Raw genomic sequence first — 25,714 nt, 5'->3', positions numbered from 1 at the left:
GAGCTTTTTTGGCGTATGGAAGGGTTCGGAATGAAAACAAATCACGTAAATACCTAAAACAATATTTTATTATATTAATCAATCGGCAATCGATCGTTGGCATACGCAATATACAGCTAGAAGTCGAATGAAATATGGACGGTAGCAGTTAGAAGGTATTTCTTAATCACGGGGTCTAATAGGAAATAGACAATATAAGTATATAATATAATAATATACGTGACCAACGATCGTTGTAATTTTTCAATGCGTGCGCGCGAATACGGCAGATCGAGCGATTTTCAACGTTTGATTAATAACCTACAAATAACCACGACAAGAAAATTAATTATGGTAATTTGTCATAATCAACGTCGACAACGCTGTCAGTTATTTTTTCAATTATTTTATTATAAATTATAAAATTATACTATTATACATCATATAAGAAACGTAATGTGATATCATGTTTTAAACTAAGTACAGAAAATAAGAAAATGTCGTATTACTTCAAAATGATCGAATGTTTCATGAAATAGACGTCACTATTTATTTTCGACTAAAAACAGTCTTATTATTTCATCTGCTATATCTTTGTAGTCACAAATGATAATCAGACGGTTCCTTGTTTTGCTAAGTTGTTTTAAGATGTTTCTAAAATCATTAAGCTTACATTATGAACCAATTTAAGTCAGTAATTTAAGGCTATATCGTACAACTTTGTTGAACTTTCAAAATATATATTTTGATAAATGTGGAAAATGCAAGTTATATTAATTATGAAGTTCAAAACCACATTATATTAGTACGTAATTTAAATTAAAAATTACCATTATTTAGTATTTTAATTTATTCAAATTTGAAATATTATTATAAATATTTCTATTTACTCACACTTTAAATTAAACACATATTTTAATTTCGTATCTGCAAAATAACTTTATATATAATATACTACATACTGAGTACATAGAAAGTTAATATTAGATATTCGTATTAGTATATCTATCTGATATTTATCAGAACCAATATTTGGTTATTAAACATTAATATATCAGAGAAAATTACATGAATCATTATCATACTTAAAGTTAGAAACATTATTCGTGTTTGAATGCATGCTTATGATGTTTCAAATTTTCAGCTCTATGTACCTACTATATATTATTAGTAAATAAACTAAGTTAACAGTGAAACATCGTAAATAGCTAATAATTAGCTATTGCACAAACACAAATAATATTCTTCATTTAATATTTTAATAACATATAATATATTATTCCTTGTAATATTATATCGTATAACGCTACAATGATATTAACAAAATCAAATTCGCTGTTATACACGAGGTCACGTGGTTTAAAAAAAGAATACAAATAGCAATATTATTAATATAGAATGGGTAAAAACTTTGAGAAACAACACCACCTTAATTTCCTTATATTTTTTCATTCGAAAAAGTTTTGAATTAAAAAAAAAAAAGATTATTTTGAATGAAATGGGTACCGCCCTGCTCAAATAGAAACGTTATCGGCGTTTTGCGACCCGCCCGCCATTCGCGTACCACTCCTTAAAATCTAAACAATGTAGTATGCTTATAAGAGTATTATAATTTTAAAGCTTCGTCTCTATGTATTAAAATATAATAATGGACATTCCGTGTCAGTCGGTGATTTTGTTTTGTTTTGCGCATTATATTTACGTGTTATCAGCGTGGGTGCGCGTGTAGTGGCGCCGATGGTTATTTGTTTTCCGGCTGAACACTTTTTAGCTGCTTTTGCTCAATTACGCTGTTTGGGGCTGAAATATTATCGAACAGAAAATGTCCAGAAAGAAGAAGTTTGTACAGTTTAATTTTATTTTTAATCACCAATAAAATTAAAAAAAAAAAAAATAATGACTGAAAATCACTATACCTATACATGATACCCACGACACTGTACACATATACCAACTAATTTATAGTGAAATTCTCTTATTTGGCTCTTGCCGTATAATAAAACCGTTTAATGAAACCATAATTGTTTAGTTATAAATAATTTATAAATGTATAATATATTATAATATTAAATTTGAGTTAAGAAAGTATTGTACAGTGTTGTATCGTCTATAGATAAACACAATAGTGAAAAGAAATATCGAAAGATTTTTTAAAATGGGCCATGAGGTTATTATGTACAGTTATTTGTATACTATGGACCTGAAACAAATTTGAATTTCCGGTCTACCTTATGCCTAGGGCTTTTAAAATCCCAGTAACTACAAAGTGGATGGTATGCGGCAAAGAGTTTCTCGGTTGAGGCAAAATAAAAACCGCCCAAAAAGACGTTTAATCGATAAGTCTAATATACAACGGGCAGAGAGCGAACGGATACGACCTTATTGTCGTTTTCTTTCGTGAGGCATAAAAAAAAAACAACATATATACGCGTTATACGCCATAAAAGGGTCATGACGATGTTTCGTGGCGGTACGTCTATCTCTATTATCATATTATATTATATATCATTATATATAGTGTCGTCGTTGTTCGTTCGTCAGGCACCCCACGAAATTTGTACTTTGATACAAGCACACGAACAGGGACACACATACAGCTGCAGATATAATGCATAGTATAGTATGTGACGATTTGCAAACTAAAGGGAAAAAAATAAACGTACCACGGGCGCTCATGACTCGGCAGAGGCCGCTAAAAAACCGATCGATCGATTTGAGCGCTCGGGGTGGTACCCCGCCCCACCCACTAAACTACCCCTCGCTACTGGTGCAAGTGTAACCTACTTTCAGAATGCGCACACGCGAGCCCGCGCATCTGTGTAAATGTGTACATGTATATGTATGTCACTGTGTGTGTGTGTGTGTGTGTGTGTGTGTGTGTGTGTGTGTGTGTGTGTGTGTGTGTGTGTGCGAGGGCGAGTGTGTGCGGATTATGTAAAACCAAATGCGGTACTTAAACATGACAGCCTTCGAGCGCGTGTAACTTCCCCAAGACGTGTTCCCACTATCCTAACTCTTTCTCCTAATCCCTCTCTTTCTTCTTATCCTTTCCTCGTCCTCTTCGTTCACGGTCGATCGACGTCGTTCAATTTGTATTTTTAATTTCTTCCCCTTCACCTCATATTTATTGGTAAGACAGACGACTGGTAGGAAGACCCGCCGTTGTCAAATGATAACGTATGTTTATTCGTCAGTTAGGTTATCACACAGAAGTTGCATTTTTTTCCCCCCAATAACGTGTTTTATCGATTTCACATTTTTCATGAAAATACTGAAGATGATTTTACAAGTTGCCGTGTATACAATATATACATAGGTATATACCTATATAAACAATATATTATGTTTTTCTCCATTGTATTATACATATATATGCGTGTGTGTGTGTGCAGTGTTGAATTCAGACATTTTTTCCAGGGGGGCAGTATGAGATGTGAAATATGCACCTAGACCATTCAAATTGTTTCATTAATAAATAAATCATTTATTTACTGACATTTAACCGGGGGGGCAAACAAAACTTCAGGGGGGGCAGTTGCCCTCCCTGATGTATACCTGGATTCAACACTGTGTGTGTGTGTCTATACTCTCGCATATTATTATCATTTGTTTCCAACACTCCCTCGAAATAGTGGTTTCACTACATGTATATAAACAAAACATACCGAGCTTCATCCAGGTTAGGTAATAAGTTTTGTAATATAAATTATTGCATTGTTCTACGTTTTTATAAAATATTAACCTTTCAACGTGTTTTTTCTTCTATTAATTATTAATTCACTGGATAATTTGAATTTAAAACATTTACAATCTAAAATGTAGATCTGCAATATTTACTGTATGGAAATTATGTTCTCAAAAAAAGTCCAGAAACATTATCATAATATCATATTATTCATATCTTAAACGTTAAAGATGAACCACTCATTTTCACTTTAAGATATCAAAATACAATAAATTCAACACACCATTGGGTACTTATTGGTTATTAATACTATTATTTAATGTAGGTACCTATACACAATTTTTCTAACCATTCGTTATTTAATATTATTACCTTTCGAATAAAAATAAATAATATCACTACTATATTTTATACTTTACATCTTAAAACGTATAACTAGACTGTACATCATATTTATTTAAAAATGTATCTATAAATGATAATTTCAATATTATAAATAGTGGTACAAAAAATTATGTGAAATGATTTAAATTATCCTAAAAATGTATATAGTGAATTTACATATTATATTCACAAATGTGTGATGTATAAGTTTTCGATTTGGAATCACCATTTTATACGTACGAGTACCTATTATAATACTCGTATTGTGAAAAAATAGATGAACTTCAGCTATGTAGTTAAATATAAAGTATTTAAAATGTGATCAAGAATTATTTTAAGTTTATTATGTTTATATTAAACCTTGTACAAGATTCTTTACACAAAACATAATGTGTAAATACTATAATAAAAAAATATGAGAAAATCATATTTTTTTATCTATGTTGATAAAATCTCTAAAACAAAAAAATAAAAAAAAAAAGAGAGAAAATAAAACGAATGTTAATTTTAGAGTATAATTTATTGAACAAAACGAGGAAAATAACATTGAATTATTAAATATAATTCATAACCATGAATTTATAATAATAAACACTAGTATATATAACGAAAAGGAAATTAATTATTATATACACGAACTGATCATTGATATTTTTATGTATACTGTAAAATATAATGATTTTTTATTTCATGATTTTATGCAATAAAAATAAACGAATAACCATAATATAACACGTAAGTAACAATAATATTTAATTTTGTGATTTTATATATTTCATGTGATGAGATATACATCTGAAATTTAAATCGAACTTTCAGAAACTCAATTATTTCTACTTAAGAAAATCTAAATTTTAATTAATCAACAAGATCTTACGACTTGGACATATTGTTTGGTTTCTAGGTACATACGTGTAAGGATTTTAAGCAAATAAAAAATCATAAGTAACTATCACAATTTGATGATGAAGTCAAAATAGTGTTATAAATATCGAGGAAAAGTTGAATGCGCTTCATTGCACCGTATTATACAGTAGAATGAAATAGAGGTCTTACATACTTCACCTAAGTGTCTTTCAAAAATACTCTAAATTATGACATCGCTGCGGGGTTGAAATCATCAAACCGTTTGTTTGCGAACAATGGATACCTGTACGAGTTAAATTTAAATGTACGCAGGATTTTTTACTACAATGGCTGCCAAACAAACGATTTAACGAATATACATCCGTTTCAAAATTTTTTTTTCGAGAGATCATAAAAGATCATAATATGTTGAAGTTGATCCCATTTTTCGTATAATTATTATGAGCCAGCTAAACCATGTTGTTGTCACACTTATAAGTTATAGCTTTCCTAAACAGGGACATAAATTGTTCACATAAATTTTTTAGTTAACAGAAAACAGCTTGCATTAATTTCAGAAATAATAATATCATAAAACTATAACACGACTATTCAAAGTAGCAATCATGATTTTAACGTTAACACACTTCACTATTCATAATAATTTTGGGCTAGAAACTTAAGTTATAATCATAGTAAAAAAAAAAAAAAATGTAAAAATGTCCAATAAAATGTTTGATGATGAACACCTACTTTATGATAATATAATATGCACATTATGATATTATTTTTCAAATTATCGCGTTTCATCCTGATCGAATCGATTAGAAGCAACTATATTTTATATTGAAAATTGGTTTTTTACATTATCAGGCGATTAGTAATTTTCAAAAAAAAAAAACAAATCGAAATCTTTACATCAGTAACTTGACCTAGTTTGCATGTAGTTATATATTTTTGCAATCAATAATTAACTGTAACTTAATTATTTATTGTTTTATCTTCTAACTGCCGAGCATAAAAAAGCGTATTTAAATATTCATGTTTTTGATACAGTTTGTAATATTATGATTTATAAATTGATAATGATTAGTTTTTTCATATTAAAAAAAAATAAAAAAAAATACAAATAGAGTTTTATCATTCTGTGCACGATACCTACATGTTTTGTAGTTGCCAAGTTACGATTGTAGGTTGTTATTTTGGTATTCAGACAATAAAAATAAATATTCAATATTCAATCGACCGTTCATTACAACTGTATTTGTACGTCCCAAATCAATTAATCATCAGTTAATAGTTATTGAATATTGTACTGTTTCACAAAGAGGTTGAATGTAATAAAACGTTTTTAATGTTCCTAAGATAGAATGATGTGGATTAAGAGAATTTTGGAATAATAGATTTTCACATATATATGTATACACCAACACACCATAAAAACATTTTAAATCAAAAATTTCTTAATAACATTTGTAAAATAAAATAAAAATAAAAGAAATACAATAGTTAAAAGCACGACTTAAATTTAAGAACTATTGCGTGATTTTGTTTAATTAGATAGTTAATAGAAAAAAACTATGTATATGTTTAGTAAAATATTAAATTCAAACAGTATTATATAAAATTACGGATTTATTATAAACAATTATATTTTCACTAACTGTTAATAACTTAATAAATAAATATATTTTATTAGTTCAATATATATATATATTATATTATGTAGTCCGTCAGTATTTTCAAGGGCATTTTTAATATTATTATACATAGTATGGGTTTTTGAATCATAATTTTTGATAATGAAGATAAATTTTATTAATATAGTATTTATAATTGAACTATTTTATTTTCTGGCAAGTATATCTAGAATGACTTAAACGTTTTACGAAACAGAAAACAAATTAACTCCCTTGTCGGTATGTATTAATATTTTGTTACATTAGGTATTCTTCTTATAAGTAAGAAAAATGTATAATCATTAATTAATTTAGGTACATAGATTTGAATATTATATCGTATAAAAAATATTAACTTCACTAAATTAATGATTGTATTGGAATAATTTATTAACGATTTGATATTTGAACAACACACCACAAAAATTATATCTTATAACTAAATCTAAACCCATTAAAAATAAGCAACATTTTCAATTAAAATATTTTGTATAACATATAATATTAAATATATTAATGTATAATGTATATAGTTAAAATTAAAAGAGACAAATCTAAAAATAAAATCAGAGCATGAAAAATGTCTAAGCACCTTGAATTTTGGATATGCGCCGAGAACTTTTATAATTATTGTTTTTAATCCAGCACCATGCTAAGATTTTCTTCGATTGTAAGCTTTTAAATTTTATTTTTTAAACATTTTTTTATAAAATTTTAAATTATAAAAGTTTGGATTCATTATATTATATCATTTACTTTATTATGCTCTATAATTTAGCATTTGAATATTAAACGTGAACGTTATTGACTATTAAATTTTATAAGACCATACCGCACTGTTAATAAGGTACTAATTAAATACCAATTTAAACCTATAATTATGATTTAAAATAAACAAAAATACGATTATTACGATATTCTACTATAATAAAAGAATGATATTATATACCTATGTAATAGTATAACCAAGCGCATTATAAACCTCAATAATTGCGGTCTACGGACATGTTTATGGTATCTTGCCGAGTCGGTAGGTATTGTGTTAATGTGTCTGTTATTACGCGATAATAGTCGCATATAATAATAGACTTTGATTTATTTCCAGTCATAAAGTACGTGGGTAGTTCAACGAGAATGAAGTTTGAATAATCGAGCACAGTACACGATTTACACAAATATAATAATTACGCGCATTTAACTCGTTGAAACGTATCAAATACAATTCGAAATTAAACGACCGTGTACATAGGTAAATGTGTACACTTCACAGGTAAAACATGAATATTAATGTGTACAACTTATATTAGAATAACGAACGATTAATTAATCGAACAGTTTATAACACATTAAAACTGAAATATCATTTTTAATTGTTCATTATCATTTTGCGATGACTAAACGATATTCTACCTATAGACCGAATAAACTTAAAAGGATTAAAATGGTTCGTTTTAAATACATTTAATTAAAAAGAGTTAATGAATAGTGTTCGCTGTTCGGAAAATTGCATAGCTATTCAAGTAATTTTCTATCTTTTGTCATACCTTTTATTTTTATTGAGCGGTAAAATATAATTCACCATTCATCGAAAACACACGACAAAAACTCATAAATTTAAACCGACGGTTGTGAAGAGTATATATATAAAACTCGATACCCATGTCATTGAAAAAAAAAACATATTTTATTATCAATCAAGCTTTCGAGCTATAGACTAATTTATCAACACCCCTATCGACCTACAAACACGTAATATATATTATTATATCATTGTGTATTTATGTGAAAGAGGTGTATACAAATAAAAAATAAATGATGACTATAAATATATTTTGTATAAATATGAAACTAATACTCTTTGTAACTATCATTATTTTTAGGTTTTATCTCTAATAAATTTAAAAACAGTTCATTAGAAAAAGTAATTTTTACAAATCATTATATACATTAATGATCTTATTATTTGACTTTGTGTACTATTCACTATTCATAGATTATAAATAAAAAAAAAATATATCGATAATATTTGAGTATTAAACAATTAACGCCACAAACCTTTCACCATTTTATAAAATTTTGTGAAAAAATTAGCATTCGTGGTACTATACATTAGTATAAACGTGGCAGTTTATACATTGATTTTACGATTGTAAAATCGTTTGAAATATTTATTATTTGTTTTAAACTAGGGCTTTAATAATTTAGAGGTTCAATCATCGTTATCTGTAAACTTTTGTAATCAAAAACAAACAAAATAAATTGTCATATATCAAAGCCTATTAAAAACATCTGTGTAATACCCACACAGTTGTGTACATTTTTTTAAAAATAATATATCAAATAAATAAGGAATAAGATAATTATAACCAGAATCGTATTTTTAAAAAATTAAAAACAATTAAGAATCACAAATTTATTTATTTGACTTCAATAATCTACATCAGGTATTATTAATAAGGTTTTATAAAAGTTCTAACACTTAAATTTCTAATTTATACTACCTACTAGATTATTTGTTTGTAAACCACACTTTTATATTATTATGTCAGAATGTGAATTATGAAACATAGACGAATAGCGTTTTGATTAACTAAATACATAATACTAAACCAGCTACCTACTTTTAGTAGTTGGAAAAGTTAGAATAATATTATTATCTATATTTTGTTTATACTTTATAAAGATAAATACAATTAAAAGTTTCGACAGTCCGAAAACACAAACACTACATTTAATCTTTAGCCGTTATTGTGTGTGTTCAAGTAACATTATGTTATAATCATAACTTAACTTTTACGCTTATTCTTGAAACCGAAACTTTTAAGCGTCTACGCATTTTGTTGTAAAAAAAACAAAACAATGAAAAAAAATCTCAGAAAATGTGATACGGAATTACTTCAAACACGTTACCCGAGATATCTGCACGCGACATTATAGAGTTAAAATTGTCCGTAGTGGGTTTGTCTTTTCGTCAAAAAGAAAATCCACTTAAAATATATTTAATAATTGTAATAATATTGGTCGAACCGTATAACATGCATCGCTATACTATACCAGTTGTTGAATAAGTTTTGAAAGGAAATTCTTAATTACGGTATGCATATTTTAATACCTACTAACACGGAGCAATAACAGATAACATTTATGTACATTTATAATGTAAAATATTTAATAACCTCATTAATTATAATATAATACTATCTATTGTAGGGTGAGACCGAGGAACCCATCCAACCTTTTTCAGTTACCTATATTATATTTGTAAGATCTAACATAAAATTCTAAATAGTATTTACCAAATTAAAATAAAAAATGTTGGTCTCACCCCCCCCCCCCCCAAAAAAAAAACTGATAATCTGTCGCAATTAGTCTAATGACCGTTTCCAAACTTATTGAATAATTTCACAAATAACATATTTACACAAAAATATACACATCTTATTTTATTTTTACTCAGTTTGTTTGTGACCTAAAAAACCGTTCTGTCAAAATTATTATCGAACGGTACAAACCGTTACCTCGCGTTTTTCGAATAAAATATTGTTTCGTCAAACGCCACTTTTTACGAGTTATATTGTCGCAGTAATACGCCATTCCATAACCAAACACAATGTCGGATGATGGAATCATGCGAGTCACAGCTGTCTAGTCGTTAAAAAATAGTTTGCACACTTGAAAGTGTCTTACGGGATGTAAAATATAGACATATAACTTTCTTGGGCGTACATGATTCTCTGTCAACGAGGTGTTTGAAAATTTCATTTGCTCGAGTAAGAATGGAATAAAATATTTTCACTTTAATAGATTCCCGTATATGGGTTTTCGGCAGTAGCAGACTATTAAAATAATAGGGGCCGTGAAAACTATTTGAACATTTGTTTTGTCCTAGATATATTTAAGATATATTTAATCATTAAATAGAGTATAATTTAAGTATAAATATATGCTTCTTGACTTATTTTCAAGTTTAAAAAAATATATTGGCCACAAATTTGTAATTAATAAAAAAAATAACTCTTATTTTGTACTTCATATAAAAAGAAAATATTAGAGTATTAAATGTATATAGTTTTCATTTAATAAATCATTTTAATTTTTAACGTGGTCAATAATTTCTTCAACATCAATGTTATTCAAACAATTTTACTCTGCGGCCTTTAAGCAATACCTCTAATTATTAATTATATCTCATAATCAATTAATATCAGTGATCCACCATAAGAAATTACAACACCCCTTTGATATATTCCACCTCTGGTTGTCGGCCGATAGGTCTGATAGAATTGAAGTGAAGGCTATTATGACGGTGTTAGCAAAGATATTATAACGAACATAAATTTTACGCTTTTACATGTTTATCGTCATAACCTCTTCGAATTTACGATTTACGATATATATATATATACATAAAAACGACTGTAATTGTATCACTATGATTATAGTATTACCTATAGAACTTTTACACATAAACTAAGCAATATAATATCGGAATGTTTACCGATAAAGTAACATATTATTTTCCCGTTCAAAGTGCAATATGCGACTGTTTAAGAGCAACTAGTCGAAGTATAATATCAATAATTATGTTATTCAAATAATAAACGTAATAGTATTATGGTAATATATTATAATAATAGCACAACAACAATTGCTATTGCTATGATAGACTCGTACCCATCACACGATCAGCGATCAGAAGTTTTTGAGGCACGTGCAGGTTTATCCACAAAATACGTTATGTACGGTCAACTGTTGGCTCCAAACACTGCGAAAACTCTCTCCACACAATCACAATAACGGTTCAGATAGTATATTATTATTAGTGGGTAGTTACTTTTCAACATGATATTAATATATAGGTACCTAATATGTTGTACAACACGACTTTATAGTATAGGTTGCAAATGTACAACTATATGTCTATATACCTACACATGACAGCATAGTATCATTAATGTAACAACGGTAATGATGACGATTATTATAATATTGTAACCGTGTAAAAGTTTATATTAATTATTCTCACCAATATCCGCCCGGTGGTGGTCTGTCCGGATATCAGTTCGCCCGCCCAGTCTTTGGCCTCTGTCATGAACGTTCCCTCGAACTCCTGTTTGCCCTGCCGCTTCGGCTCCTTTTTGGGCTCGCTGTTCGGGCAACCGGGCGCCGCGAGCTCGGCGGGCTGCTTGCGCGTGAACAGGAACGCGAAGAACCGCCACAGGAGGACGATGAGCAGCCCAGCGAGAAACGTGAACACGCTGGACAGCAGGAAGCACCACCACTTGCGGTCCTGCAGACACTCGGTCTTCGGCGGCATCGTCGTCGTCTGTACCGGGCATAGCTGCGCGCAGCATTGCCTTTCCGGAAGCATTGTACCTCGCCGGGGCCGTCCGATCCGGAAACATTAAATACCACGGCGTGGCCGACGTCTCGTCGCCGTGTACCACACGAGTGGTATCCAGCCGGCGCGCTCGCGCTGTTACCTCGCGGCCATGGCCAGTCGGTGGTTCCGGTGTTGGAGACTGTGCGGGTGTCGCCGCGACGGGATCAGCGGGCAGGCCCGGCGGGACGCGTGCGGTGGCCGGCCGCGCGACTGGACGCGCGCCGCGAGTGCCGATGAGCCCTTTGCCGCGGTATAGTGACCGATCGTTGTCGTGCCGATCCGGCGACGGTGATCCGCGATACGAGACGAATACTTCCGCTGTCGCTTGTCGTCGTACACCGAACAACTATTATTGTGTGCTCGACGGTACGGGAAATCGCGCGGTGAACACCACACCTCGGTGGGCAGACGTGTAAATTGTCGGGTTCACGGGCGCACGTCCGTGTGCGTATAAAGGCGACGTTTATGAGTGATAATATGCATATCGAAATTTACTTTGTGTGTGTGTACATCAATTTTTTTTTTTTTTTTTTTAAGAAAAAAAAAAAATTTGCCTACGCTGTTACGATATTATAATATATGTTATTATCGAATTCCAGCGTCGAGCGGCCGCGGACGGTCACACACTCGCACACACACACATCACACACACGCCACACACACGCACACACACACACACACACACACACGCACACACACGCACGCACACACGGTGTATTCTGCGCGCGACACCGTCGATGGGTAACGAGCGACTGCCGCGGATCGGCTGCTTGTCCCCGGAACTTGCATGTATATAAGCCTCCGGCCGCCCGCCCACCGCCAGCCATCGCGCGCCGTCCCGTCGCTGAGCGCGCGCGCGTAAGAAAACCGACAACCGTGCGACGGCGGCGGCGGTGGCGCGCGCGCGGGTCGCTTTTGTGTGTGCAGTCACACGGGCCGCGCGCCGCCGGGATCAATACTGACCTCTAATACCGGACCGGCGCGCTCGCTCACTCGCCTTGCTCACTGTCTCGCCCGCCCCTTGTGCCGGTGGCGTCGGCTATACGGCCCCTCGACGGGGCGACGGCGGCCCGTGGCGTTTGCTGGGGTCTTACCCGCATCTTTTTCGTTTTGTTTTTTTTTTTTTTTTATTTTATTTTATTATTTTTGTTTTTCGTCAAACCTCCCCCCCCCCCGACAACGGACATGCTTTGAATATAACGGGGACACCTCCGACAAAATTTCAGTCAAACACAACGTCCAGTACCTATATCTATAGATTTCACTGTTTTTTTTTTTTTTTTTTTGTTTGTTTTCATATTTAATGATATTACTATCCTTCACCACCCCGCCACCCCGTATCTCCACCGTAATACTCGGATTTTCAAAACGATGCCGCCGCGCAGCACGTATACAGTTTGAGTAGGTATATACGCTAAACGGTCGATCCGCCGTGAAATCATAAATCCCGCGTCCAAATTAACCGGGGATGGCCTTAATCGCGGTGTGCGGTATCGCCGTACGCGTTCAGGTGAGTGGTGTACGAGTTTGGCGAGGGGTGTTGGGCGGTCGTGCGCGTATATAGGGTAGTGGGATGATAACGGTCGTGTCTGTGCGAGAACAGTACCCCCGGCGGAAAGAAAGGGTCGGTCGGGGATTTTCTACTACAGTATATACTACGTCGTATCGTGGTGTAGTCGTCGTTGCCGCCGATGCCCGGGCAAAACGTTTCGGGGTCACGGAGAGGCGCTCCAGCGACGGCGGTGGCGTTCCAGTTCCGCCCTCGCCGCCGCGAATTCGGATTTTCCGCGTGGTTCAATAGGCTGGACGCGTTTCTGCACCGGGTACGGGTACGATGAACGGGGAGGCGGTAGCTGCCGGTTGTGTGCGAGAAAGGGCGGCCCCTCGGGATAACGGCGAAGAGTCGGTTGGGTTTTGTGCGAGTGTGGGTGTGTGCTGGTGTGTGTATGTGTGTGTGTGTGTATGTGTGTGTGTGTGTGTGTATCGAGTGACGGCCGGGTGACGGGTGGCGGAGGTGAGCGGTATACTTTTGCTGCTGGTCGCGGCGGTGCAGACGATGGTGGTGTGCCCTCGCTATGATACCGCGAGCTGGTGGACGGTGGCGGGGACAATTGGATTTTCACTCTCAAAGTTCACGCGCGCGTTTATTACATATTATACGCCACGCCGAAACGATATCGTCCGGTCCGGTCCTGTATACATGTATTATAAAATATATATTATGTATATGATATACGCGCGTATCGAACGGATGGGATTTCTTTTTGCGTTTTGACATTTTATTCGAACATATTATTATACATCTATATCAATATATATATATATTTCTTTTTACTTTCAGTACGACGACGAAGCCGAGCGCGTATATCCCGAGAGAGACAGTGAGAACTACAACGTGCGCGCATCTCATAATAAAAGGTACCCCATAATAATATAATTTTATTATGTGCGCTTCTACAGTTGCCGAATCGCGTTATATTATGTATTGGTATATTAATACGTTTGCGGTAGATTACTGCACCGGTTAATGATATGCGATAAATATTTTAACTGCATTACACCTACAACGCCGTTATAGCGACTACGTTACGTATTACATATATATTTACACGGTTATATTTCCACGACACGATCGCATCGCCATGTATATGGTATATTTAAGTATACATAATATAAACATGAAAATACGCAATATCGAGGTCGATGCAGGAGAGGAATAAAATAATTCTATAAGCGTTTTGATAACGACCCTGTGTTTTGGGGTCGACCCACATTCGCGCGAAGTGATTTCGCCGGCGAAACGGTGTTCTCGCCACGGCCGCAGTTGAGCTACGTCACACGTTCATGTTATAGTGTTATATACATTATACGATATACATGTATATATTGACTCTCTACGTAAGAGTGAAAAACAGAAAACTCGAGTTTTAAACTCTACGCGCGAATCATCGTGCAACGTGTGAGCGTCGGCTATGTGTTTATGTATATTGCAATGGAGTTTCCATTACGATAAATTCATTTTGAATTTCGTAATACACAGTCGAATCAACAAGAAAATGAAAGATTTTTTCCAATAATAGAATAATATCCATAAACATCCCTTCAATAAATGTTTAACGATCTATATAATCTATATACGAGCATGTCTGGTATGAACTTTTCAAAAATATTAACAGAATAAAGTAAATAATTTGTATCTATTGATTGATAAACGTTGAAAAAATACTTCAACGGAAAACGAATATTTCAAACTTTTCAAACTGAAATAAGTAATAGGTACATATTATCATACTTGATTGAATGACTTGATGATATCATAAATCATTCAAATACAAGTTAAACGTGGCTAAAGTAATACGATAATCCCAAAGATTATCTCATAAGATAATTATTTAAATCTATAAATTTAAATTCTACTATAAAATGTAATTTACCCAGTAAAAAAATTGTTCATTTCATAATTCTAAACGTATATACTTAATGAAAAATTTCATTTTACAAGGCTATTAGTTATTTTTGAATAATAAATGTTATTTTTTCCTTTTATTTAAAAATCTATAAACACTTTAACAATATTCATAGTTTAAAATGTTCAACGATTTTTTTTGAATACAGTTTCTTTAAGCATGCTTAGCGTGGCAAAAATTTAAATTAGATGCGTACAAGTATGAAGTGAATTTAATTTGTTTTCAAGTTTTAACTGAAACTTCAATAGCTCTTCTCTTTTATGTCAAAAAATCCTTTATTAAAATTAATTGAAGTGGAATTGGTAATAAAATAATTACACATAACAAAATTATGTACTATATTATATTATAATTTATGTAATCAGATTTTCATAAAAAAAAAAAAAAATGAAACATGCTTGAGATATAATAATGTTGTTGAAGTCAAACAATATTATAAATACAACACGTACCTATAGTTTGGCTTAAAATAACCTGGTTGAATTGGGTTTTTAAAAATTATAAATTATAATAAATCATTAAATAATAATCATAATAGTATAGGTATCATATAATGTGGATAATACTTGTTTAAAAGCTATCAAAGTAAATATAATCGATATAAAATTTAAGAAACTTGGTGGTAATATTTTTCCAATTATTATTTTAATTATCTTAAATAATATATCATTTGACTTCGAGACTTATCACAGATTTGTATATATTCAATGAAAGTCTATATTTAATTAATATGGCTTCACGTATTTAGCAAATTGTTACCTATAATTATTATTCTATCGTGTAATAAAAATATTTTCTATTTGGTGATAAATAAATTATAGAAAATATAGTAAACATCACTAAGATAAGCAATATTTAAAATTGGTAGTAGTATTAATGAAATTGCAATACATTTAAAATAATTATAAAAAAATATGTTTAGACAGTGGAAAAAAATAAATTACAATAATTTTTAACCTAGTGTTTTTAAAATTAAAAATACTTTAAACTATTGAACTTGACATACCTACTATTATTTTTGTTCAAAAAAATGTTAAATAACTTTATCATAAAGTTTAATTCAGAAATAAAGTAAACTTTTTTTACTTGTTGTATTTTTCGATTTCATAGTCCTTTATTTTGCTTTATTTTTTAAATTAGTGTGTTTGTATGTTATTCTAACAATTCTACACAACAATGTGTCCGCAAACACACTAAAGAAAATGCATTTTCAGACACTACACTAGAGCACTTCAATGAAGAACTAACGTTAACTACCTTTTATAGATCTAGAAATAATAATGCCATACCAGTGCGGATATTATATTTTTATTAATCAAAATGCATTTAAAAAAAAAGTCTGTTAAATATAATTGATTATCTACCGACGCCATAAATCTCTTGAAACATTTACTATAATTATCTATTTACTAAACATCAAATAAAGCAATGTTTTATTAACGTTATTTAATTTCAAAAAAGAAGTCACCAAATGTTGAAATAAAAAATGGAATTATATTTTGCCCTAGTTCATTTCACTTTGTTATTTGATTCATTACACAATAAGATCTTATGACATTGACGATATGAATAAAACCCACACCCCATATTTTTTAGTTAATACAATATTATACCACATAGTTAATAACGTTAACAATAAAATTCACAGTGGATATCAGAAATTAAGAATTAATTGATGTTTGTAATTTGTTTGTTCATTAATAATAATAGTATTATATGATAAAAAACATTTTAAATTACTATACCATATTTAATGTTTGAGTTAATTTATCTATATTTTAATAATGTACATAATTAAAGTATACGATAACCATAAATAGGATTGTTCGGACTTTATTTTATTTTTTATCCACCATAAATGCGCATATTGCAGCTGCTGAAATGTTATTATTAAAATACCCAAACTCGTTTAATAACTAAATAGAAAACAATATAGGTACGGGTTAAACCTTTAAATAAATAATTCGTTCATTAAATATTTAGATATAATTACACAGTTTGTGAATCAGTTATTTTTAGTTGGGAAAGAAAAAACAATTGAAAAACAAATTTAAATAGTACTGGTCTACTGTGTTAAATATCTTACATAATTTATTGTTTAATTTAATTATTTTATTATTAACTGAAATAATACATTCAAATCAGTCAGTATAAACGTTATTTTAAATTTTATTAAAATTGTATTTGTAACAAATTTTTTTATTCGTTACCTATATAACTTATAAAACAATATTATTTAATATAATAATCATAGTTACTATTAGTTTATATAAACTTTGGTGTTCAATGAAATACTTAAGAAAACATGTTTGTAAATCTGAAATTTTTAAAATTATGTCAAACTTATATTAACTATAAAAAGGTGCTTGTCAGTGGTCGGAAAACGGATTACAGGCGATACATCATAAAAGCGATATAGATAAATAATTTGTTCTCGTAAAAGGAGAATTTCAAATTACCCATTTTGACACGGATTATATAACCTATACAGCTATACCTATTCTCAAAATGACAGCTCGGGCGTATTTTGATATCACAGCAAGGTTCTCTAACAAGGTTTATAACCTATAAATAAGATCACTTTTATATGTATGTATATAGCTATAAAATTTATTGGACGAAATTCGCTTTTTAAATATACTGACCTAAATATAGGACACAAATTGTAAAATTTAAACAATAATATCAACAAAAAAAAAACTTTGTGTTAATAAAATTATACACATTTTATAGTAATATGTACAACATTGAACTTAGTAAAATTACAATTTAAGTTTAGCAATTTATCGTATCCAATTTAAAAATGTTTTGTAAAATTCGAACAGTTTTATTAAAATAAATGCATTGTTATTTTCTAACAAATAGCAATAAATGTTTTAAAAACAATAATAAAAATTGATTAAAATGTAATTTAATTTAGTGATAGCAGAAAAACACAGTTTGTAGACGTGAGCGACATCAAATTAATTAATTAAAATATTGACAGATACTAATAATGCTTACCAATTTTCCGTAATACATTATTTATTTGTGGTAATACAGATGTATTTTAATAAAATTAATTGATTCAAAAATATCCATTTATATGATTTATTAGTTGCATTCTTTATTGAAAAAGTATTTTAGGTTAAATTTAATGTAGTATGCTGTAATAACGCAAAAATAAAGAAACTAAAAATAAATAAATTAAAAATAAAATTAAAAGTAAAAGTAAAAATATTAATATGTTAATTAATATTTTTATTTATGTGAAAGTAATTGTTTTGTTATATGTGAAGTAGTCTAAATAAATTGTATCGGCAATCACAAGGGACACAAGCCTTGAATGATTGCCTCAAATATATTTATAAGTTATTAGAAATTTATCGATTATTTTAGCCTATGTTTTATCACTTTAAATTTGCGGAATCACCTTCCTCCTGATGGTCGGAGGGTTCTCGAGGTCGAGCTTCGAGAACGATCAAGTAAACTCTATAATACTATTATTGTTTAAATATGGATGCGCATGCACCTTACCTTGTCCACAGCTGTCTGTGGTTGCAGTCGACGTAACAAGGATAGAATTTATTAAATTTTTTAGCACTCAAAAAAGAAATAACTAAACACTTTAACAAATTTCGTTATAGAAAAAGAAACAGTAAAGTTGTCGTAGGCAATGTCTTTTGAGTGGTTGTGTGTAAGTCTGCTGTGCTCCTGCACTTGTCTGTTTTAGTGGTGCTCGTGCACTTATATGTTTTGGATGTGCTCGTGCACTTCTCGCTATGGAGGGTGCTCATGCACTGATGAGAGGAGACGATTTTGGTCAGGCCCGCCAGAGTCATCGGCGGCCCGATCAAAGGTGTCGGTGTCCCCAAAGAAAATTGTCTTTTTCCCTGGTGAAAGCGACTCTGACCGGACCATCCCCCGTCTCCGGCGGCACATGAAAGAAGTTGCATGTGTTGCGCTGTACCGTTATAATCCCGTACAGTGTCCTGTACGCGACTAGATAATAGAAATCGTTCCAATCAACAGTGACTTGATTTATTGGGGTTATTTTAGATTTTATTACATGCGTGCGACAACTCGACCGTTATATATTTTATTAAATGAAAATAACGAATTTACAAAATTTATGATATGTAAATTTGAGCATATCATTACAATGCTTACTATATGTAAATTATACTGAACTTAAGTAGTTTTAAACTGAACTTAAGTTGATTTTTTTTATGAAATGCACATTAGTTTCAATTAAATTAATTTAAGTTTTCATCAAGAATTAAAATACATTATTTCTTCTACAAAAACACTAAGTGAGATAATAATATGGATACCTGCAAAGGTTTTAAAACTCGACACATTTTAATACTTATACCATTATCCACACAACCACATTATATTCTAATTCAACTTCAGTATTAAACAACAAATATTCAAATAAAACTCTTAAGAAACTGAAAATAATATTAATAATGTTTACTATAATATTATCAAATTAAATACAACAGTTAATGTTAATCAACTACTTATAATTAATATAAATGTTAGGAAAATTATGCTATATCGGAAAATAACTTTATACGCCTTTTATTAACATTATTTACCTACAAATGTGAGAATTATCGTTATTTTTTAGTAAATACCGTTATTAATCGTATATGGATTGGGAAATTTCTATTATAGTATATAAAATAAATTTCTAACAAACAATGATAAGATAGCCGCTAAACTAATTGTGGTAAATACTAACTGGGTAAACTAATAAAGCTTTATCGATTACAGATAAGACGTACATACATATCATATGATTGTGACCCAATAATGGTGGAGGTTACATTTAAAAAAATCATGCCTAATAATATTATAGTTGATAATTCCTTAATATGTGTACAACTGTCAATCTTATGTACTGACCTAAAATGAATATTGACGTACAAACTGTTCCTACAACTTTTGACGAAAAAAATTTAAAATATTCTTATGGATAAACGAGATGATAATAATTCTTTTTTGTCTACTAAGGATTATAGTTATCTTATTGAACAAGTTAGAAAATCGAAAATGTGTTTAAAAAGTATTTAGTAATTCTGTTCTCGGCCCTAAAAAGTACCAGCGCTGCCATTGTAAGACTGATTGCAAAAACAAACATATTTTGCTGTAACAGTAAATTTCATGATAGTACAACATGTAAAAATAAATAAATAATAATAACAATGCATGATTCTATTTTTAAAAATACCTAAATAATTTTTCAAATTATAAAATTTGAGTCCCACGTTCATATTAAATCTTAAACAATAATTATTACCCATTTATTTGATCATCAACACGATTATCCGGCTTATAACGATAATTACCTATGTATTTAGTCAATAGCATTAATAACCGGCGAATAACGTTAATTTCCGTTTAACAAAATTTACCATAACATATAAATATACATACATACAAATATCAATCATCTTAAATCATACTCAACGCTATTTTTCCCTTAACAAATTATTATCCAAATTCTGATTTATTGTATTTTAAAGTATATATTTTAAGTTCTGTACTGAAAACCTTTTTTACAGTTAATTTTTAAATAAAATTTTTTTTTTTTTTTGAATGTTGCCTAATGTATTTATATCAAAATGTGTATACTAGGGATAATTTCCTTAAAAATGGTTTTATAATGATATAAAATAATTATATATTTTAATATAATACTTATTAGAGACAGACGATATCCACAAATTATATAACGTTCTAGATTAATATGAATTAAATTTATTTTAAAACCATCATAGACTCCTTCTGAATCAAAGGTGATTCCAACCCAAAATCGCGAATGGGAGGGAGGGGTAAAGTATAAAGAAATTAATAACTATTTGTTTGAAGTTTTACTTAGATAAAAACAATTTTTAAAAATGATATCCATTTCAACATTTCTAACGAAAACGATGATTCTCTATGAAAACAAAAATATATATACAACAATGAACTAAATTGATACAATAAAATTAATCATATGCATACAAATGTCCAATACCTACCAAGAAATATAAAACAATAATGGTATCTACTATTTCAGTTGTAAGCCCATCTCTGTGCATTTTCTAATATCTTCAATGGTAGTTTCTGATATGAATCTATATTTAATAAAACAATAGTGAGTCATGTTATGCTGTATAGTAGGTCACTATAATGCGTATATTAAATTTGAATCCAATGATAGGTATCATTGTATACGAAAAACGATTCTGAACGGAGATGAATTATCAGCCTAGGATATAATTTGAAATTTCCAGTTGGATTGGTGAAAACGGTAGTTTATGTTTTAATGGCCTGAATACACCAAAATTTAAGTTTTTCTAAAATTATTTTTAGCCAAACTTATGAAAAATTTTGTATTAAATTTTGAACTTTTAGCTACTGATATAAAAAATTTTATGAAATACACCTGCAAAATAGATTGAAAATATTAATGATTTTGACGAATTTTGTCAATATTTAAACTTCAAATGTCAATAAAAAAATTGTGGCTATATATTCATTATATTCTTATAATTTTTGAATCACTATAAGACTAACTTATGGAGCACTTTATATTAAATTTTCACTGTTTTTTAGAAACCCAAAAGTTTTTTATCGATTCTTCAAAAAAAAATTTTCAGAATAATTGAAAATTTCAGTTGTCTATAAATAGCTCAAAAAATTTTAACTGTATATGTGGATAACATTAATATAAACATTTGGAGACAATTTCAAGTATTTACAGTGATTTGAATTACAACCATATAAAAAAATCGATTTGGTCGAAAACTAGTTTTACGTAAAAATTCTCGTTTTTCTGTCACTTTTTTTTCGTTTTTCTCAACTTCTTTGAAAAAAGTTGGAAAATATTTACTTTTTACCTCTATAATGCATTAAGGATATTCACTTTGCTATGGGAAATCACCCCCGAAGTTTGAAACTGAAGTATTATTGCAACAAACTATGCTGTACACAGACACAAAAAAAAAACACATCATTGTAAAATCAATTCATTCATCACTTCGTTCAGAATCTAAAATTATTATTGTTTCTAATGTACATTACAACAACCATTTAATATTTTTTTTTATAATATTATTTTCCATATTCAAGAAAGTAACAATTTTAATACCGTTTCCTATATTTAAGCCAGCATACTAAGAATGAAGTTAACTGATGCTGTTCTATAAATTTTTACGTTATATTTACATAATATCATGTATAAATAAATATGCATTTTATATGGGTATATTAAATTCATATACCTATTGTCGGTTAATAAATCACGATTTACAATTTAATATGATATAAATTATAATATCGAATCGTGATAATGATTTCTTTTTATTTATGTGCAAACGATAGTACAAGGATTTATCATAATTTCCAAACACTGAAAAAGCAGTAAAAAAATTTGTTAAATAAATGTTATTTCAAAAATAACTCATTGAAGTAATAAAATATAGCCTAAATATCATAATATTATTATAGGTTTCAAATTGTTCTTGTTTATTATATAATCAAGATACAACAATTACAACATAATACATATTATGCTTATGTTTATGTAGTTGTTTATCATACTAAATCATCAAATAATATTAATCATATAAATTTAATACAGTATTTAATCATGGCATTTTTCTCTGTCAATTTCACATATAAGAAAGTTTATGTCGAGAGTGTGTTAAAAGCTTTTTGCTTTGAAAACGGATAACTAATTCGGCGTGTAATCGCATACAGGATCATATCATATATTAGTATTAGACAAGCTTGTATAAATTAACCAAAAGTTTAAATTTCTCTTGTCTGTTTGTGATGTAATATTTTATTATAAAACCTTGTCGACAAAGTTTGAACTAAATTTGAAAAAATGTTTATCTGTACTTTCAAGAATACCATACATCATTCCTGATAGAGTATTAAATTACAGATTTAGAGAAAACGAGTAAACATATTTTATGTTATAGTCTTAGAAACTCGTTATCTATGAATATAAAATATCATTCTATCGTTAAAATACTTATCATTATTTTTTTAATGAGCAATGTTAAAAAACTAGTTGAATTCTATGTTATCTATTTAGTTTTTGATTCGTTGCACACGACATAGATCGAAAATATTTTATGCATATTTTAAACATACTATAATGAGAACTAGCTAATCTGGCACGAAGTTCCTTGTGACAAATTTAATAATGCCAGTGGATTTACCCTCTTAAACTTTTAATTAATCTACACATATTTTAAACACAGCGTCATGGGTGATTTTGACCAAATATAAAATATAGGTTTAAAACTATATCCAATTATAATAACTATTTTATTTTATGTGACCAATAGCAACACAACATACAACAAAAACATATAAGTTTTTTTTTTGGAGGGGGGGGACAAATTCTTATAATATAAACTACATTTTAAAATACAAAGTTTTGAAAAATTAGCTTTAAAGTGCACATCCTTGATTTGATTATCTATGTACCAAATTTTAGAACCATAATAAATTATATACTTGGATTTATATCACACACATACTCACGCAAATACAAGTATTGCCTTCAATAAAATTAATATGTAGATAGATTTTCAAGCCATGCCTTACGAGATAGCTGAAAAATAAGCACACGGCCGATATGTACCTAAATTGCCTATTTGTGACGCCGTCCTATAATAAAATTATTATTGAAACACATACGTTTCAAGAGAGGACTGAAAATGAATACAATGGTCCACACAGTGAAATTATGCATTGAGTAAACTTATGGTTATGTATACATTAAATAATTATAATTAATTAGTTAATATTAAATTAATTTGTTGAAAATTAAATGTTCATAATGCATATAAAATATATGTATATAATTAATATAAATAAGTATTGTGAAAAATACTTTGTTTGAAAATATGAAATTAAGATGTAAGTTATATTTAAAAAAAAAAAAATCAAAACATATAATATTATAAAATGAAATAATATAAATAAAAAAAAAAAAATTTTATTTTTTGTGAAACTAAATTAAGAAAAAAAAATACTTTAAAACATTAATATTTTTTTTAATATAAGTATTCACACTCTAATGGATCTCCTTTGTTTATTATATGTAAAAAATATCTATGAGTTTGAATTAGTAAGTTAAAAATGATAATATTAATTACCCTATTCATATTTAAAGTGCAGTGGTTTTATTAAACTTTTTTACTTTTCGAAACAATTACACAGTAAATTATTAATACGTTTTTTACATATTATATTTACAGCTCACATATCTTATAAATTATACATTATATTATAATTTATGAATAACTTTTGATTTATTTTGAGTAAAGTTATGATTAATATATTTACTTAAAAAGTTTGTATTCCAATTCCATAACTATATAAAAATTACTAGTATAATGTATATAATATTAGACTTTAAAGCTTTAGTTTGAATTACCCGTTTTTTAAATATAGATTTAAGTAATATTTCTATTAGTAGTGTATTTTTGAAAACTTAGTTAGAATAACCATAACTCCAAATAAAAGAAGAGAAATACTGTATAGTACTCGTACATTGGAATCAATTGAAGTTAAATTTTAAATGCATATGGTACAAAGATCAAATAAATTAAACGAACTACAATTTTACTAAACAATTTAAAAAAGCTAATTAATATTCAATTTAATCCAAGTTGAATTATTTATAACTGTATAATATTAAGTCTTGACCTCTGTAATACTCATTCTTAATAATAAATTTTGTACTAATCTACTTGTAGAAATAAAAACAGTATGATCAGAAAAAAAAATAATTATGATAAGTAATAAATTTATCTTTATATAAATTTATAACATATAAACTATATTTCTACAATTTAGAGGTTAAAATGCTGAAATTTAAACAAAAATGTTAAATACAACTGTCTTTACAGTACGAATGGTGTACTATTATAATGTTTTCGATCATCGAGCATAGGTTAGGTCAAATAAAATTGAACTGTTTTGTAAAAGAATCTCTCGGGATGGTTTAAAAACAAACCATAAGTGAGTAATTGTTTTTGTTTGTTACTATAATAGCAAAATAAAGTTTTGAACCAGATAAAATAAAAATAAAATAAAAGTACAAGATAAAATAACTCTTTTCTCTGTAAAACAACTATGCCTTTAATTTTGCTCTAAACGATTGTTATTTTTACATAGAATTGTCATCTAAATCGTTATTTGTACTTAAAATATATTGAAATTTGAAGTAACTTATAATGAGATTTCGATATTGTACAATTTATAAATGAATTGAATGTTTCGTTAAGTGGAA

The 25,714-nt window shown here is 29.5% G+C and overlaps 2 protein-coding genes across 5 annotated transcripts in view; one reads left to right on the top strand and one right to left on the bottom strand.

The window, feature by feature from the left end:
* Positions 1-14,157, bottom strand: part of LOC114119641 (calcium-activated potassium channel slowpoke) — a 73,023-nt gene extending 58,866 nt beyond the window's left edge. Inside the window, exon 1 of one of the 4 annotated variants that reach the window (XM_050198743.1) lies at positions 11,600-14,157. In XM_050198743.1, the coding sequence (XP_050054700.1) occupies positions 11,600-11,944 (345 nt within the window). In that variant the 5' untranslated portion in view covers positions 11,945-14,157. The remainder of the gene's footprint in view (positions 1-11,599) is intronic. The other 3 variants (XM_050198735.1, XM_050198750.1, XM_050198742.1) reach the window with 3 other exon arrangements.
* Positions 1-25,714, top strand: part of LOC114119639 (mediator of RNA polymerase II transcription subunit 15) — a 204,547-nt gene that overhangs the window by 161,326 nt on the left and 17,507 nt on the right. The window lies entirely within an intron of this gene.

Source organism: Aphis gossypii, chromosome 1, assembly GCF_020184175.1.
Source record: "Aphis gossypii isolate Hap1 chromosome 1, ASM2018417v2, whole genome shotgun sequence".
NCBI classification, from domain to species: domain Eukaryota; kingdom Metazoa; phylum Arthropoda; class Insecta; order Hemiptera; family Aphididae; genus Aphis; species Aphis gossypii.
Note: the sequence above shows the minus strand (reverse complement) of the source record. Positions and strands in the feature narration are given on the sequence as shown.